Source organism: Hordeum vulgare, chromosome 7H (assembly GCF_904849725.1).
Source record: "Hordeum vulgare subsp. vulgare chromosome 7H, MorexV3_pseudomolecules_assembly, whole genome shotgun sequence".
Classification (NCBI taxonomy): domain Eukaryota; kingdom Viridiplantae; phylum Streptophyta; class Magnoliopsida; order Poales; family Poaceae; genus Hordeum; species Hordeum vulgare.
The window spans coordinates 28,309,931-28,325,677 of record NC_058524.1 but is presented as its reverse complement, the minus strand read 5'-3'; the positions used below and the strand labels follow the sequence as shown (position 1 = coordinate 28,325,677).

Here is a 15,747-nt window from a genome sequence, read left to right as displayed (position 1 = left end):
CTGAAGACCCAGAAAGTGCCAGTATTTGAGGGGTATCTAGCCAAGCAGGCGAATCACTGGAAGGCATTTCAAGAGTACAAGGAGTCAGAAGATGCCCAGGCATTATCAGATAAGAACAAGATAAATGCCGACAAGAAGATATATCACCACAAGCTGGGGCCAGGGGGCTATGAGACTGCCATCCCAAAGTGGGATAAGAAAGAGCACGATCTGATAGATAAAGGCGTCGTACCTGAACCACTCCGTGATGAGTGGGAATTGAGAGCAAGAAATTGGTTTCTTGCGCATGATGGGTCGTACAACGAAACAACAGGGGACCTCATCTGCAATCACAATCTTAGGATACCCAGGGAGAATTGGAAAAGGATAGTGAAAGAAATTAAGGAGGGAAGAAGAAAGTTCACTGCAGATAGAGAGAAAGATTTGCTCACACTGGTCCTCGGCAATGACGAACATGGAGGATGAACGCGAGGCTTCGGTCCTTCTTACTCGTGGTGGCTTGGGTTTGCCAGAGACCAAGACACTTACAGAAGCCGAGAGAGAGCAAAGAAGCGACACCAGGATGAGGAGAATGACAAGTTCAACCAGTTGCTTGCCAGGATTAACGAGCAACAGAAGCAGATTGATGAGCTTAGAGGAGTACCGCGCCAGGAAGATCCTGCAGTTGATATTACCGGCTAAGTGGAAAAGCAGCGTGGCTGAATCTGAGGCCCCGCCCGACGATGAACGAAGAATGATAGAGGGCGGTCCCGGCTACCCCGTGGATGGAATCAAGGAGTCAACATCATGTGAACTCCATCAGAAATTCAAGAACATATCCATGAAGGTGGCCGTCGGACAAGCTTTACCTTCTGGCCCTGATGCACACTGGCATGGCCGTGAGATTCCAGCTGGCTTTGCTAAAGTCGGGGTGGATGAAATCATGACGAGGGTTAATGATATGGAGCTCGACATAGCTGGACCCGAAGATGAGAGGACACTCGGAGAAGTACTGGGTGGAGTCATCCTATGGGACAAGAACTACATCAAGCTTCCAGGCTCAGCCCCAAGGACAACACCGCCTCCGAGTCGTCGCAGGTCACCTACACCTCCATTACCTTCAAGCCCTCCACATGACGTCAGCCAGCACAACACGAGTCCATCTCGATCACCGCCGCCGGACTTGGGTCGTCCGTCTCCGCCGCCGCCCGCACATGATACTAAGCGGAAGCGTGCCAGCAAGAACGCTTCGTCGATGATTTCTAAGGGATGGAGCTCCCCAAAGCGCAAACTGTCGCCCCTCCCAAAGGTACCTCATGCTAATATTCCTATCAGACCTTATGATCATACCCCCGAGGAAAACGCCAGGATAGCAAAGGAACAACATGAGGCGCAGATGAAAAGGAAGGAACCCGAGCCCCGCCCGAAATACACCGAGAAGGACATAGCATGGGCAAAAGACTTCATAACCACTCCATCACAGTATGACTTACACTATAAGCCTGATGACTATACACACACATTGCAGAAGGAAGTGAAAAAGAGCAGGTCACATGCAAGTGCAAGTGGGAGCAAATCAAGTTTAACTACAAGCAAGAAAAAATCAGACGTTCCCCAGCTTGGACAACAGGCCAAACAGTCGATCCCACCCCTCAAGGTGTTAACCGAGAATGTTCCCCCTCCGGTGCAGGGGCAAGCTTTTGAAAAAGCAAAGGAGTTGGCGGATGAATGTGGTATCTTGGTTGAAAATTTGCTGGCTTCCCAAGACGACAGGATACCCAAGGCTGTGGTAGCCCCTAAGCCACAGTTTGTCATGCGAGAGCCTTTGGTCAGCAAAGATGATCTCCCAACAAATATGCGTTACTTGCATATATGGTACTTAAGTGAATCAAAGAATGGGAGAACGATGATCGTGCTGAGTGTCCCACAAGAGTACTACGGCCGCTCCGAAGAAATCCATATCGACTTTGATGAACTCTTCCAGATGTACAATGGCGACGCCCTCGACAAATCGCTTATGAGTTGCTATTGTCTGTAAGTTTTTCAATTCGTTGTCTACATATAACTTGTTTAGTTATTTCAATTCATTGTCTATATATAACTTGTACTCTATTATGCAGAATGAAGATTCTGGAGTGTAAAAGTAAGAGCATCATAAATATTGGGTTTATTGATCCAGATAAAATACATATAGCGACGCTAACTAATTATCCCAAGGAGACGGAGGAAAACCTTCTAAGGTTCCTAAGAGATCAAAATTTCTGCGACCACATACTGTTTCCATACAACTTCAGGTGAGGGTCTTTACTCTGTTGTGTCCATTCACTTATAAGTGTAATTGATAAGTTACTCAGACACACACATATATATATATATATACATGTGCGGCTTCCATTGGATTCTGTTGGACATTCAAATTGATAAGGGAAGAGTTGATGCCTTCGACCCATTATCGAGACCCTTGGAACAGTTCCAAAGCCTGCAGGATATGCTCCAAGGGTAATTTTAATCATTCTTGCGCTCTATCGGTCTCTTTCGATGATTTTCTGATATATCAATTAATGAAAAACTTAGCAAATCATTATCCTTGTCGGGCAGGGTTTGGAATCGGTTCAAGTGCGTGACTCCCGGTAACTTTCCTGAGAAGCTGACCTTTAGAGTGGCTCAGGTAAGTAGTAGTATGATATACTTCTATTAATTTTCAATACATTTATGATGCTAGATTATTATTTTGATTATATATATTCCATTCCCGTAAAGTGCGACCAGCCGCCACGGGGAACGCATCTATGCGGATACTATGTTTGCGAGACCATTCGCACGTTTACCTCTGAGTTCAAGGAGCACAGATTCGACGTAAGCAATGAACATTCACACCTCTATTTTTACCCGTCATTCTTTGTTATCATGATTGATATTCATATTCATCTCCTCTCCTTATATAGCACACGGTCATGAGGACGAAGGTCCTACCAGAGCAACGCGCGATTGCTGTTGCAGAGGAGCTTGCGGGATTTCTGAGGACGGAAGCTATAGAAGACAAAGGATGATTTAGTGTAGCTAAGGGCCATTACAGATGTTCGTCCATGTAATCGAATAGACGGGCTCTAGTCCCGATAATTCAGATCTCCATATAATTGTATATATATGATCGCTTGTAAGATAAGTTAATCTTATATATATATGCATAATTATTTCTATTTTAAATTATATGAAAAGTAATTCCCGAACACAAAACAAGGCATCACGTTAATCTCCTGAACACCTAAACCCTAAAACCATAAAACCCAAAAATAATTTCATTCAAAAAAACCCAAAAGCCAGCAAAATCTGAAAATATTTATTCCCGGACCGTGTAACGAACCGGGACTAAAGGGCCTGCCCCTGGGGTTTAGTCCCGGCGTGTAAGAGGGCCGGGACGAAAAGGTTAGGCCTTTAGTCCCGCCACTTTAGTCCCGGTTGGTGAACCGGGACTAAAGCCCCTTACGGGCCGGGGCTATACACCCTGTCCCCACTTGTGCTTGTTCTGATGAAGCGAGTTCTACGAGCGCTCGATCGGGAAGTTCTGGAGGCAGCTGTTAAACCGTTGGAGCCGGCGGGCCGAAAGGAGATGGCCTACCCAGCCAACCGAGTTGCTCAGGAGTGGACACACGGCCTGGTGGCCAGGCCAGCTCACAAGCAGCGTGTGACACATGCAAAGAGGCAACAACAACTGTTGGGCGCTCCCCATGTGATGGTGATAAGTATGCACCAGGAAACTAGCTGGACATGGCGAGCTGCCACTGGAAGGTGGCTCGTTCAGTGGAGGTGTAGGAGAGATGGTGTGTGCAGTTTTGCCATGCACGCACACTGCAACAAGAAGAGATAGGAACGGCGAGGTAATGCAGTTCCTGTGGAAATGGAAGAAAGGACACTGCCATCTACATCCGTGTTGCTTCAACCGGAGCTACATCTCTATCTAGAGAAAACTGTTCAGACAGTTGACCCGCTGAAAATGAAAGGGAGCAGCGAAGGTGTCTAGCAATTACCGAGAAACCGACAGATTTTGAAGACGCAAATACAAAGGAGTGTTGGCGTCATGCTATGAGGGAAGAGTTGGGATCGATCCACATCCACACGACAACAATGCATGGGAGCTTGTGGATCTTCCCAACAATGAAAAAACCATGCAGCTCAAGTTGGTATTTACGATCAAGAAAGAAGCTCAAGAAACTTGTGTGAAGCACAAGGCGAAGCTAGTGGTCAAAGAGGACATGCAAGATGAAGGTGTGGGCTTCAAAGAAGTGTTCGTTCCCATTGCGCGGATGGAATCGATGAGATTACTCATCGCTCTCGCGGCTCAAGAATCATGAAAGATACATCATATGGATGTAAAATCTACGTTTTTGCACGGTGAGATGGAAGGAGATGTGTATGTGAATCTAGCACCAAGCTTCATCAAAGAGGGAGAAGAACACAAGGTATTGAAGGCGCACAAAGTTTTGTATGGGCGACGGCAAGACCTTCGTGTTAAACATTGTATAGTTAGGATACAGTGGTGTATAAACCGTGTCCAACTCTTTGTAAACCGGTAGGTCTAGAGATAAGATCCCATGGTTGTTAGATTACTTGGAGATCAATCCTAGACCTAACCAACTTGTGTATCTCTGGCGTTGTGCCCCCATATAACATGAACGCGTCCCTGCAGCCATTGCATACGCTTAACCTACGCGTTTCATATGGTATCAGAGCTAGTCTCTTCCAATACATCTAGCCGCCGCCATGTCCACCTCCTCCTCTGCGATCACCATGGCCTCTCCCTCCATCGCCTCTCTCGGCCACACCATCACAGAGAATCTAACAAGAGAGAACTTTCTTGTATGGAGAGCCCAAGTCCTGCCGCACGTCCGTGCCGCCGGTATGATGGGGTTCCTTGATGGATCAAACAAGGAACCCAGCGCCGAGCTCCTTCTGGAAAAAGAAGTTGCCGGCAAGAAGGAGATCGTCGCTACTTCCAACCCCGAACATGCCGTTTAGGTGACCCAGGACCAGCAGGTACTGACTTTTCTGCTGGCATCCCTCTCTCGCGACGTACTGATGCAGGTCAGTAACTGCGAGACTACTGCCGAGGCGTGGAAGGAGCTTCTTCAGAGCTTCTCATCGCAGTCGAGGGCGCGCATCATCCAACTCCGCTCACAGATCGCCTCCACTCGCAAAGGTGATCTCTCCGCCGCCGCCTACTTCACCAGGATGAAGGGGCTCGCTGATGAACTTGCTGCTGCTGGAAAACACCTTGATGAGGACGACGTGGTGTCGCACATCCTCCAAGGGCTGATGCATGAACCCGAGTACAACGGGTTCGTTTCTGCTATCTCAACCCGCACCATCACTGATCAACCGATCGGTCTTGGAGAGCTGTACTCCCTCCTGCTTGCTGTAGAGGGACGGATCACTACCCAGACAGCCTCCTACACGGCCAATATGGCTGCTAAGGGAGGTGGCCGGGGTGGCTACGGTCGTTCTGGGAACGGCAATGGTGGTCCCCGTGGCTTCAACAACAACAACACGGGTGTGCGCTTCTTCGACAACTCGGGCAATGGTGGCGGGCGTGGCGACCGTGGTGGTGACCGCGACAACAACAATCGGGAGAATTGCCAGATCTGCAAAGAGAGCGGGCACGGTGCGTGGCGCTGTAAAAAGCGCTTCGATCGCAACTTCAACAACAATGTGGGTAACCCGGCTGGCAGTGGAGGTGGGGGTGGAAACAAATCTGCCAATGCTGCCAAAACTTCGGGGTCCTATGGAGTGGATACCAACTGGTATCTGGACACTAGCGCGACAGATCATGTCATCGGTGAGCTTGAGAAGCTAGCTGTTCGGGATCGCTACACCGGGACAGATCAAATCTACACTGCAAGTGGTCAAGGTATGGACATTGCTCATATTGGTCACTCTGTTTTGTCTACTCCCCATGGTTCCCTGCACTTAAACAATATCCTCATGCACCTCTAGCTGACAAAAGTCTTCTCTCTGCTCACAAACTTATCAATGATAATTATGCCTTTCTTGAAGTTTACCCTGAAATTGTTTTTGTCAAGGATCGGGACACTCGGAGAACAATCCTTCAAAGCAAGAGTAAAAAAATGTCTGTTTCCAATTTCTGGTCGCCATGATCCTCCACATCGACAAGCACTTGGTGTGACCAAACCCTCCACTTCAAGATGGCATAAGAGTCTAGGGCATCCAGCTTTGCCGGTTGTCCATAAAATTCTTAGAGATTTTTGTCTTCCTGTGTCCAATAAAAAGGATCACTTGTTAGTTTGTGATTCATGTCAAATGGCCACCAACTCCCTTATACTCGTTCCACTAGTGAGTCCAAAGCTCCTTTAGAGCTTGTTTTTTCTGATGTGTGGGGGCCTGGACCCCTTTCTGTAGGAAAGCAAAAGTACTATGTTAGCTTCATTGATGATTTCAGCGAGTTTATCTGGATTTATTTACTCAAGCATAAATCTGATGTGTTTGCCAAGTTTCATGTTTTCCAGCAACACGTTGAGCGTCTCTTTGATCGAAAGATTCTTGCTATGCAAACAGATTGGGGTGGTGAATACCAAAAACTCAATGTGTTTTTTGAAAATATTGGCATCACCCACCATGTCTCCAGCCCCATGCTCATCAACAGAACGGCTCTACTGAAAGAAAACATCGCCACATTGTAGAAGTTGGGTTATCCCTCCTTGCCCATGCTTTTATGCCCCTCAAGTTTTGGGATGAAGCTTTTCTTACCGCTGTCTACCTTATTAATCGCACACCTAGTAGGATCATCCATAATCAATCCCTCTTGAGCGTATTTTTCATACAAAACCCAACTACACCTTTTGACGCATTTTTGGGTGTGCTGTACTTACGTCCCTTCAACAAACACAAGCTTGAGTTTCTCTCCAAACAATGTGTCTTCCTAGGGTACAGCACAATGCACAAAGGGTATAAGTGCCTTGATGTTACTTCTGGTCGAGTCTACATCTCTCGTGACGTAGTATTTGATGAGCAAGTTTTCCCTTTTGCTACACTCCATCCTAATGCTGGTGCACAACTTCGTAAAGAGCTTGTTTTACTTCCCTCCCACCTCCTCCCATCACCACAATTCCTTGCTAGGGGGGTAGATACTGCTGATGACCACATGACAATGTCTCATACTACTAACCCTGATGATCCGTCAGATTCTAGTGTGCAGGAAGATTTTGCAGGAAACAGCGCAACAGGGCGTGATTTTATGCTCTCAGCAGATCCCGGTGCCTCCGCAGAAGATCCCGCCTCGGAATCAGTTCCAGATCCGGGCCAGCCTGCGCCTGATTCCATTCCGGCCTCGGGGACCGCAACTCCTGGCGCTGACGCTGCCAGTAGATCCTCCCACGGTCGGGGGTCACCACCCGTGGCAGTCGGTCGTTTTTCGGCAGGGCCAGGCGGGCCCCCTCCCGGTCGGCCGAACGCGGCGCATGATTCGGCGGTGTCGCGTCGGTTTCTGCGTCGCCCCCGCCCCCGCGTGGCTCAGGCGCTCCAGCGACGGTTTCCGCGTCGCCTACGCCCCCACGTGGCTCGGCCGCTCCCGCGTCGCTAGCAGCCTCTGCATGTGCGCCTCGGGATCGCCTCCTGTCTGCTGCACACTCCGCCATGCCTGTCGGGTCGTCCGACACGCATGCAGCCGACGATACTGCCGGCTCGGGTGTTTCACGTTCGCTACACGACTCCTTCGACGAATCCCCTGTCTCGGCTACAGTACCGCGCCTTCCGCAACAGCTTGCTCGTCCTACACCTCCTCCGCCTGCTCGAGCGCACACACGTGCCCAGGGAGGTATTCTCAAACCGAAGGTATATACTGATGGCTGTGTACGCTGGGGCTCGTTCTGTTCCACAGGTGAACCACAAAGCCTTGTTGAAGCTCTTGGTGATACCCGATGGAAAGCTGCTATGGATGAGGAATTTGCTGCTCTCATCAAGAACCAGACATGGCGTCTTGTTCCTCCTGCTACAGGCCAGAATATCATTGACTGTAAATGGGTTTATAAAGTAAAAAGAAAATCTGATGGCACTATAGACAGGTATAAGGCATGTCTTGTTGCTAAGGGTTTTAAGCAACACTATGGCTTGGATTACGAGGATACGTTTAGCCCTGTTGTCAAGGCTGTCACTATCAGGTTAATTCTGTCAATAGCTGTATCTCGTAATTGGTGCATGCGACAGCTAGATGTGAAGAATGCGTTCTTGCATGGCGTTCTAGAAGAGGAAGTATTTATGCGGCAACCTCCAGGGTATGAGCATCCTCACTCACCTCACTATGTTTGCAAACTTGATAAAGCATTGTATGGTCTGAAACAAGCACCTAGAGCCTGGTATTCTCGTTTGTCCTTCAAGTTGCAATCCCTAGGGTTTGTTCCATCCAAGGGGGATACATCACTCTTCGTTTATCATAAGCATGGAGTAACTATTTTTATGCTGATCTATGTTGATGATATAGTTGTTACTAGCTCATCAAGTCAAGCAGTTGAAGCTCTTCTTAAGGACTTGAGAAAAGATTTTTCTCTCAAAGACCTAGGTGATCTACACTTCTTCCTTGGCATTGAGGTTAAAAAGGTACCCAGTGGGATCATGATGTCACAAGGAAAGTATGTGCAGGAAATACTCCAGAGAATAGGTATGAAAGGGTGCAAACCTTCTTCTACACCTTTATCTACATCTGAAAAATTATCTGTCCATGATGGGGAAGTACTTGGAGCAGAAGACTCCACCAAATATAGAAGTATTGTAGGAGCATTGTAGTATTTGACGTTAACTAGACCAGATATCTGTTATTCAGTAAATAAGGTATGTCAGTTCTTGCATGCTCCTAGTACTACACACTGGACAGCGGTAAAGAGGATACTGAGGTATTTCCAAGGGACAAGGAGTCATGGACTCAAGATCAGTAAGTCAGATTCAATGCTTGTAAGTGCTTTTTCTGATGCAGATTGGGCAGGATGCCCAGATGATAGAAGGTCTACAGGAGGCTTTGCAGTATTTCTTGGAGGAAATCTAGTATCATGGAGTGCTCGTAAACAACCCACGGTCTCTAGGTCGAGCACCGAAGCAGAATATAAAGCTCTAGCCAATGCCACTGCCGAAGTTATTTGGGTTCAGAACATGTTGAATGAACTTGGGATACGTCATCCAAAGGCAGCCTCCCTGTGATAATCTTGGTGCTACATACTTAGCTGCTAATCCAGTTTTTCATGCCAGGACTAAGCATATTGAGATTGACTATCACTTTGTTCGAGAACGTGTTGCCGACAAGCTGCTGAATGTTAGGTTTATACCTACAGGTGATCAAGTTGCTGATGGCTTTACTAAACCGCTTACTCTTAGGCAGTTAGAAGCATTTCGACACAATCTCAACTTAGATAGTTGTGATTGAGGGGGAGTGTTAAACATTGTATAGTTAGGATACGGTGGTGTATAAACCGTGTCCAACTCTTTGTAAACCGGTAGGTCTAGAGATAAGATCTCATGGTTGTTAGATTACTTGGAGATCAATCCTAGACCTAACCAACTTGTGTATCTCTGGCGTTGGGCCCCCATATAACATGAACGCGTCCCTGCAGCCATTGCATACGCTTAACCTACGCTTTTCACACTTCGGGCGTGGAACATCAAACTTGATCGGACTTTGATTTCTCTTGGATTTGAGAAAGCCCCACTCGAGCATACAATGTACAAGAGAGGTGAAGGAAGTGATCGTCTACTAGTTGGAAACTATATACGATGATGATCTATTGATTACTGGAGCAGATGAAGAGGTGATTGCAAAGTTCAAGCTACAAATGAAGGAGCTTTTCAAAATGGACGGTCTAGGTCTTTTGAGTTGCTACCTCAGACCAGAGGTACATCATAAGCCAGAAGAGATCACATTATGCCAGGAGGCATACACAAGGAAGGTACTTGAAAATTTTGGCATGAATGGTTGCAATCCAATTGATGCTTCAATGGAACCTCGTCTTGAGCTGAGCAAGAAGGAGATGGTGAAACTACTCGGTTACAGTGATAATGACAAGGAAGGAATTGTTGACGACGGTAAGAGTACCTCGGACGTGGCATATTCCGTTGATGGATGCATAGTAAGCTGGCTATCACGAAAGCAAAAAGTGGTGAGATCGACTTCAAGTGAAGCAGAGTGTCAAGGTATGTGGCTAGGAAGGCTACACGGTGATCTCATGAATCAAGATCCGAAACAAGTGGTGCTCAATGTTGATAACGAGTCTATATTTTTTCTGCGTGAGGATATGAAGGATGTCGGTAAGCCCGGGTATATAAGACGGTTTTAAAAGATCCATCTAAATCGTATTTTCGTGACCGAGTAGTGACCGAACGGTCTGCTCAGGCATTTGAGATCGATACGAGGCGTCAGGTTGGCTGTAGATGCTCTAAATTTACTTATTCAGCGGCGCTCCCAGTTTTCCGGCCACACCCGCAGCATGTGCTCCCCGGCGGCATGTGCCCTTCTCCATGCATGTGAGCTGCTTCACCATCTTTCCAATGTATTTTTCAGTCTTTAATTATAGCACATTTGCACCTGAAATTCAGACAAGTGAGACGTCTTCCAGTCCTCATTTTGGGGATGCAGTGTTCATCGGCGATTCAGAAGATTCAAATTGCATGCAGTAATAAAACAGGGAGAAAATGATTGTCGTTAATTAACTGTAACACCCGCATATAGCATACTATACATGCGAGTTACACTGGGCTACAGCATGAGGCACCACTATATCCAAGATTGTAAGCAAGCATGACGATGGCGATGATAATTAAGTAAGCAGCAGTTTCTTGGGACATCGACGAACGGCGCGGTAGCAGCTAACTATAACTCTCTACTCAAGGCCTGAAGAATGCCGGTGGACGGGGACGAGCTGCGGCGTCGCCATGGAAGGAGGTGTCCTTGAGGTGGTCGGGGGCGCTCTCGTACGAGTGCCGCCTCGCCAGCGAGAGGATGGTCTTGTCGGCGGCGACAAAGTATGCCATCCCGGCGACGGTGCAGACAATGAGCGCCTGGCCGGTGGGGTTGAGGTTGGCCTTGGCCCACGGCAGCATCCGCACGCTGGCCAGCTGCACCACACATGCCGATCAGTTAGCAGAGACTAAACAACAGTAGTAAAGGAGCACTGCTCCACCACGTACGTACGTACCGTCGGAACTGCAGACGCGACGGTGGCGACGGCTGCCGCCTTGGCTCCGGCAAGCGTCGCCTCTGCCAAACAACAACAACAAAAATGAGGTCGCTTGTATCAAGATGGATGCTCCGGTACACGCTTGGTTAATCACCGACCGACCTCTGGAGCAGCGCTTGGCGAGGGCGAGCTTGTGGTCGAGGTGGGCACGGGTGACCGACGACATCTTCTTCGCGCTTGATCCTCGACGGAAACGGGGCTACTGCTCACTGGCCAAGTAGGTATGGGAGGTGTGATCGAGAGAGACGAGATGGGCCGGCTGTTGCTTGATTGATTCCAAGGTTGCCCTGTATTTATAGGGAGCGAAAAGGTGGCGGCCACGCATGGTTTTGGGCGCAAACCGTGGGTTCTCTGCAGTGCTCACTCGCTTGGACTTGGAGTGCTGAAATGCGAGTTGGTGGGCGGGGCAGAGCACCGCACGCTTTCCGAGAGCTTGTGGGCGCGGGTGATCCACAGGATTGGATGATGTTTGTTCGTTGGAGGGAATCGTCCTCCACTCCACTCCTCCCCCGAAAGTTATTAGCAAGAAAATCGAGATCTCGATCGTTCTAAAGTTGGGCACAGTAGTGCTGATCGCATGATAATTGCTACCCGAAAGGCATTTGTTCTTTTGTATAAAACGATAAAGAAAACGAAACAGAGCAGGAGGTGCCTTTTGTAGTAAGATCAGATAAAGAAAACGAAACATAGCAGGAGGTGCCGCCGGTTTCACTTGTAACCGTCCGTCGGTCGGCGAGCGGCGCTCCCAGTTTTCGCGCGAAACCGGCGGCATGTGCTCGCCGGCCGGGCCAGCCCTTCTCCAAGGCCCATGCATGTGAGCAGTGAGCTGCTTCCAATGATGATGTGAACAGAATCATATGGTGGATTAAAAATCATGTGAACAGAATCATATGATGGATTAATCTTAGTTGCACCCGATTACACTAAGTGATGATGTCTTATGCAACAAACCTGAAAAAATATGTGTTATGTGGAGCGCCCACCTGTATATGTGTATATATGGAAATGTATGTATTTGCACGATAAGGAATTAATTTTAAGCACAAAAAACCGTGTATTTCCCTATTTAGGTACCGAAATTCAGGCACTCTCAATATATTTATGTCATTCCCGTTCAACAATCTTGACGTGCGGATCAAAATTTAAATAATACTTTCTTTTCTACACTTAAAGGAGAAACATCAAAAGTGTTAGTTTATATCAGTCCCGTTGAACAATCTTGATGTGTGGATCATCACTTTAGTGAAGGAGCTAATGGTGTGCTAATGGAGTGAGGATTTATCATCTCTGTAACTAAATATAAAATGTCTTTGTAGTTCGTATTACAGAACAAGTTCAACACACATAAATTTTCTTTTTTGAGAATCACCGGGAAGGAATCACTCCACCTGATTATAGTACACAAAGTGGCCATTTTACCAAGAGAATGATTCAGTTTATAAGGAAGTTAGGTCAAAAACCTGAACATGTTGACCCGTTTATAATGAAAACTGATTCAAAAACCGTACACGTAACAAGATTAGAAGAAGATAAGAAGAACAAAATGCCAACATACAGCGAGACCTACCTAGGAGACTAAAAGGACCATCATCACCAAAACACAATTAGTTGTGGGGTATCGTCAATGGAACACAGTGCGAAGCCTTTACAATCAACCTATCGCACTGCACCGACGTGTGTACCAAACCCACGACGCACACAGAAGCACTATAATCAACGAGTGCCAAACACGAACCTTGACTGGGAGCTCCGTGCAATTTGAAAGGCTTCTTGCGCTTTATTGAGCAAAGATGAACAGACATAACATCAAAAACAGGAAGCTTGCCACAACAAAACGATAGCCATGGGAGGGTCTTGAACTTGTACAAGAACATGGACGAAACAAAGTCATTGAACCCTACAGAACATTGTCAAACTCAAATTTGTTCCTCAGCTGGTCCCTACTACAGAAATTTTTGTGCCGGTGTAGTACCCCATGGATAGGTTTGAGGGCTTTATCGCTACTTTCAATGCATCGATGCTAAAATAAAGTGCTAAGCACATTAAATGACTTAGCAAGTAAAGCCCCCAATGCATAGGTGCTTATCTTGTTGTTGCTAAACCCCCTTCATATAATGATTTAGCGACTAAAGATTTTCATGCATTGGTGTTTTTCTTTTTAAGTGTTTTGCCTAGGTTCACGCGTTTGACGTTGTTTCTTTCTAGGATTATCACACTCATCTCTCTGCTCTTAATTACCTTGCCACGTCAAATTTTTTTGTCTACATGACAGCCTTAACGCCTGTACATATATGCATAGACCAAGACATCCTCGCTCTTCTTTTGGTAGCGACTCGGATAAAATTTGACCAAACCAACAACACTGTCAAACCCATCCTGGTCCCTTTGGCTGGTCTCTACTCCAAAAATGAAGCTCTCAAAAGGGATACGACCAAGAAATGATACCCCAAAGTGTGTGTTTCTCACAACGGCTAAAAATTTCATTTTTTAAAACAACATTCTTATTTGCCAACCCATTCTATAAGGGAAACGTCATACAACAACGAACGGCTAACCATGTTTGGATCCGCCCCCTCGGTTTCTTGCCACACGTTCCATGTTGACCTCATCATCGCATTCCTTACAACAGTCACGTCTAGTCCCGTACCTTATCCCCATCTCTCCAATCTCCTTACTCCTGAAGCACTAAGCAAGACGGTCTCCTGCACGATGAGCATGCCCTTGCCCGCCATCGACCCATGCTGGTAGCCATCATCACTGACTAGGTAGGCCTTCGCTGTCGCCATCATGGTTATAATAAAGTGGTTATTGATATATTTCCTTGTTTACGATAATTGTCTATTATTCATGCTATAATTGTATTAATCGGAAACCGTAATACATGTGTGAATATATATATCACAATGTGTCCCTGATTAGCCTCTAGTTGGCTAGCTCATTGATCAATAGATGATCATGGTTTCCTGATCGTGGATATTGTATGTCATTGATAACGGGATCACATCATTAGGAGAATGATGTGATGCACAAGACCCAATCGTAAGCATAGCACTAGACCGTATTGTTCTTTTCTAAAATCTTTTCTAATGTCAAGTACCATTTTTCCTTGAGTAAATTGCCAAAAACTACCACATTTCGCGCAAATGTGTCCAGTGGCTACCACTTTACGATTATTAGCGAAAAACTACCAAAAATTTGTTAATCCGTTGCTCAAAACTACCAAGATTTGTAACTGTCCGTTTTAACTTGTTTAATCGTTTTTCTGGCAAGCCGGGCCCACAAGTCAGGTTGACTGCTAGCGACCCCAATCGTCGGTCGGCGAGCGGCGCTCCCGCAAAACACTTTTTTACCGGTTCAGGAATGTACCGACATAACATTCATCATTCACATGTTTTATAATTTATGTTTAAATAGGGTTCATTCATATGTATAACCCGGTATTGATAGCAGTCCATTTTTTATATTCTCCGTCACAACGTATAAGTAGGTCCCATAGAAGTGCATGCATAACTGAATTAAATATATTGACTTTCGCCTCTCCACACTGCCACACAACAAACATACTTTGATTCAAGACATGCTAGTTTAAATCAACCATATTTCTTAAACCATAATTTTGTTTTCAAAATTATATATATATATATATATATATATATATATATATATATATATATATATATATATATATATATATATATATATATATATATATATATATATATATATATATATATATATATATATATATATATATATATATATATATATATATATATATATATATATATATATATATATATATATATATATATATATATATATATATATATATTTGAAATCTTGGCTCCAAAACCGTTAGAATGAGATCCCTCTTGAATATATTTCAAACATGTTTAAACTTGAACATTTAACTGAGTGAAATCAGTTTTCTGAAAGGAGTGAAATAGGGTTTTTGATCTGAGTGAAACCAGAGAAACCTGTTTTCCATACACATGAAACAAATTGTCTGAAAATAACCGAAATAGCTTTTCTGAATTGATTGAAAGTATTTTTTTTAAATGAGTGAAATGTGTTTTGCGTACATATGACTTTTTTAAATAAGTGAAACGAATTTGTTTTGCGTACAGTTTTTTTCAAATTGAGTGAAACCAATTTTATGAATGAGTAACATCATTGTTTGAATGAGTGAAATCATTTTGTAAATAAGTGAAATCTAATTTTTGAAACGAGCGAAATCTGTTTTATGTAGCGGGCGAATTTGATTTGTGAAGTGATAGTATTTTGAATTGAGTGAAATCGGTTTTTTGAAATACATTAAATGAGTTATTCGAAGCGATAGAAATCAACTGAGTGAGGTTACTTTTATGAAATATTTTTAAGTTTATTTTTATTTGACATATACTAGCTTCTTGAAACAAGAATATTTTCATTTCGAAATGAGTGAAATTTGATTATGAAAATTATTGAAACATGTATTTCTTTCAATTGAAACGACTGAAATCAGTTGTATCGAATGAGTAAAATCAGTTGTTTCATG

The 15,747-nt window shown here is 45.2% G+C and overlaps 1 protein-coding gene across 3 annotated transcripts in view; it reads right to left on the bottom strand.

The window, feature by feature from the left end:
* LOC123412182 (early nodulin-93-like) overlaps positions 1–11,488 on the bottom strand; it is a 54,840-nt gene extending 43,352 nt beyond the window's left edge. For 2 of the 3 annotated variants that reach the window (XM_045105123.1, XM_045105120.1), the window contains exon 1: positions 11,313–11,488. In XM_045105123.1, the coding sequence (XP_044961058.1) occupies positions 11,313–11,376 (64 nt within the window). In that variant the 5' untranslated portion in view covers positions 11,377–11,488. Of the gene's footprint in view, positions 1–10,650; positions 11,089–11,168; positions 11,231–11,312 lie in introns of those variants that run through there. The other variant, XM_045105121.1, reaches the window with a different exon arrangement.
* Positions 11,489–15,747: the final 4,259 nt, after the last annotated feature.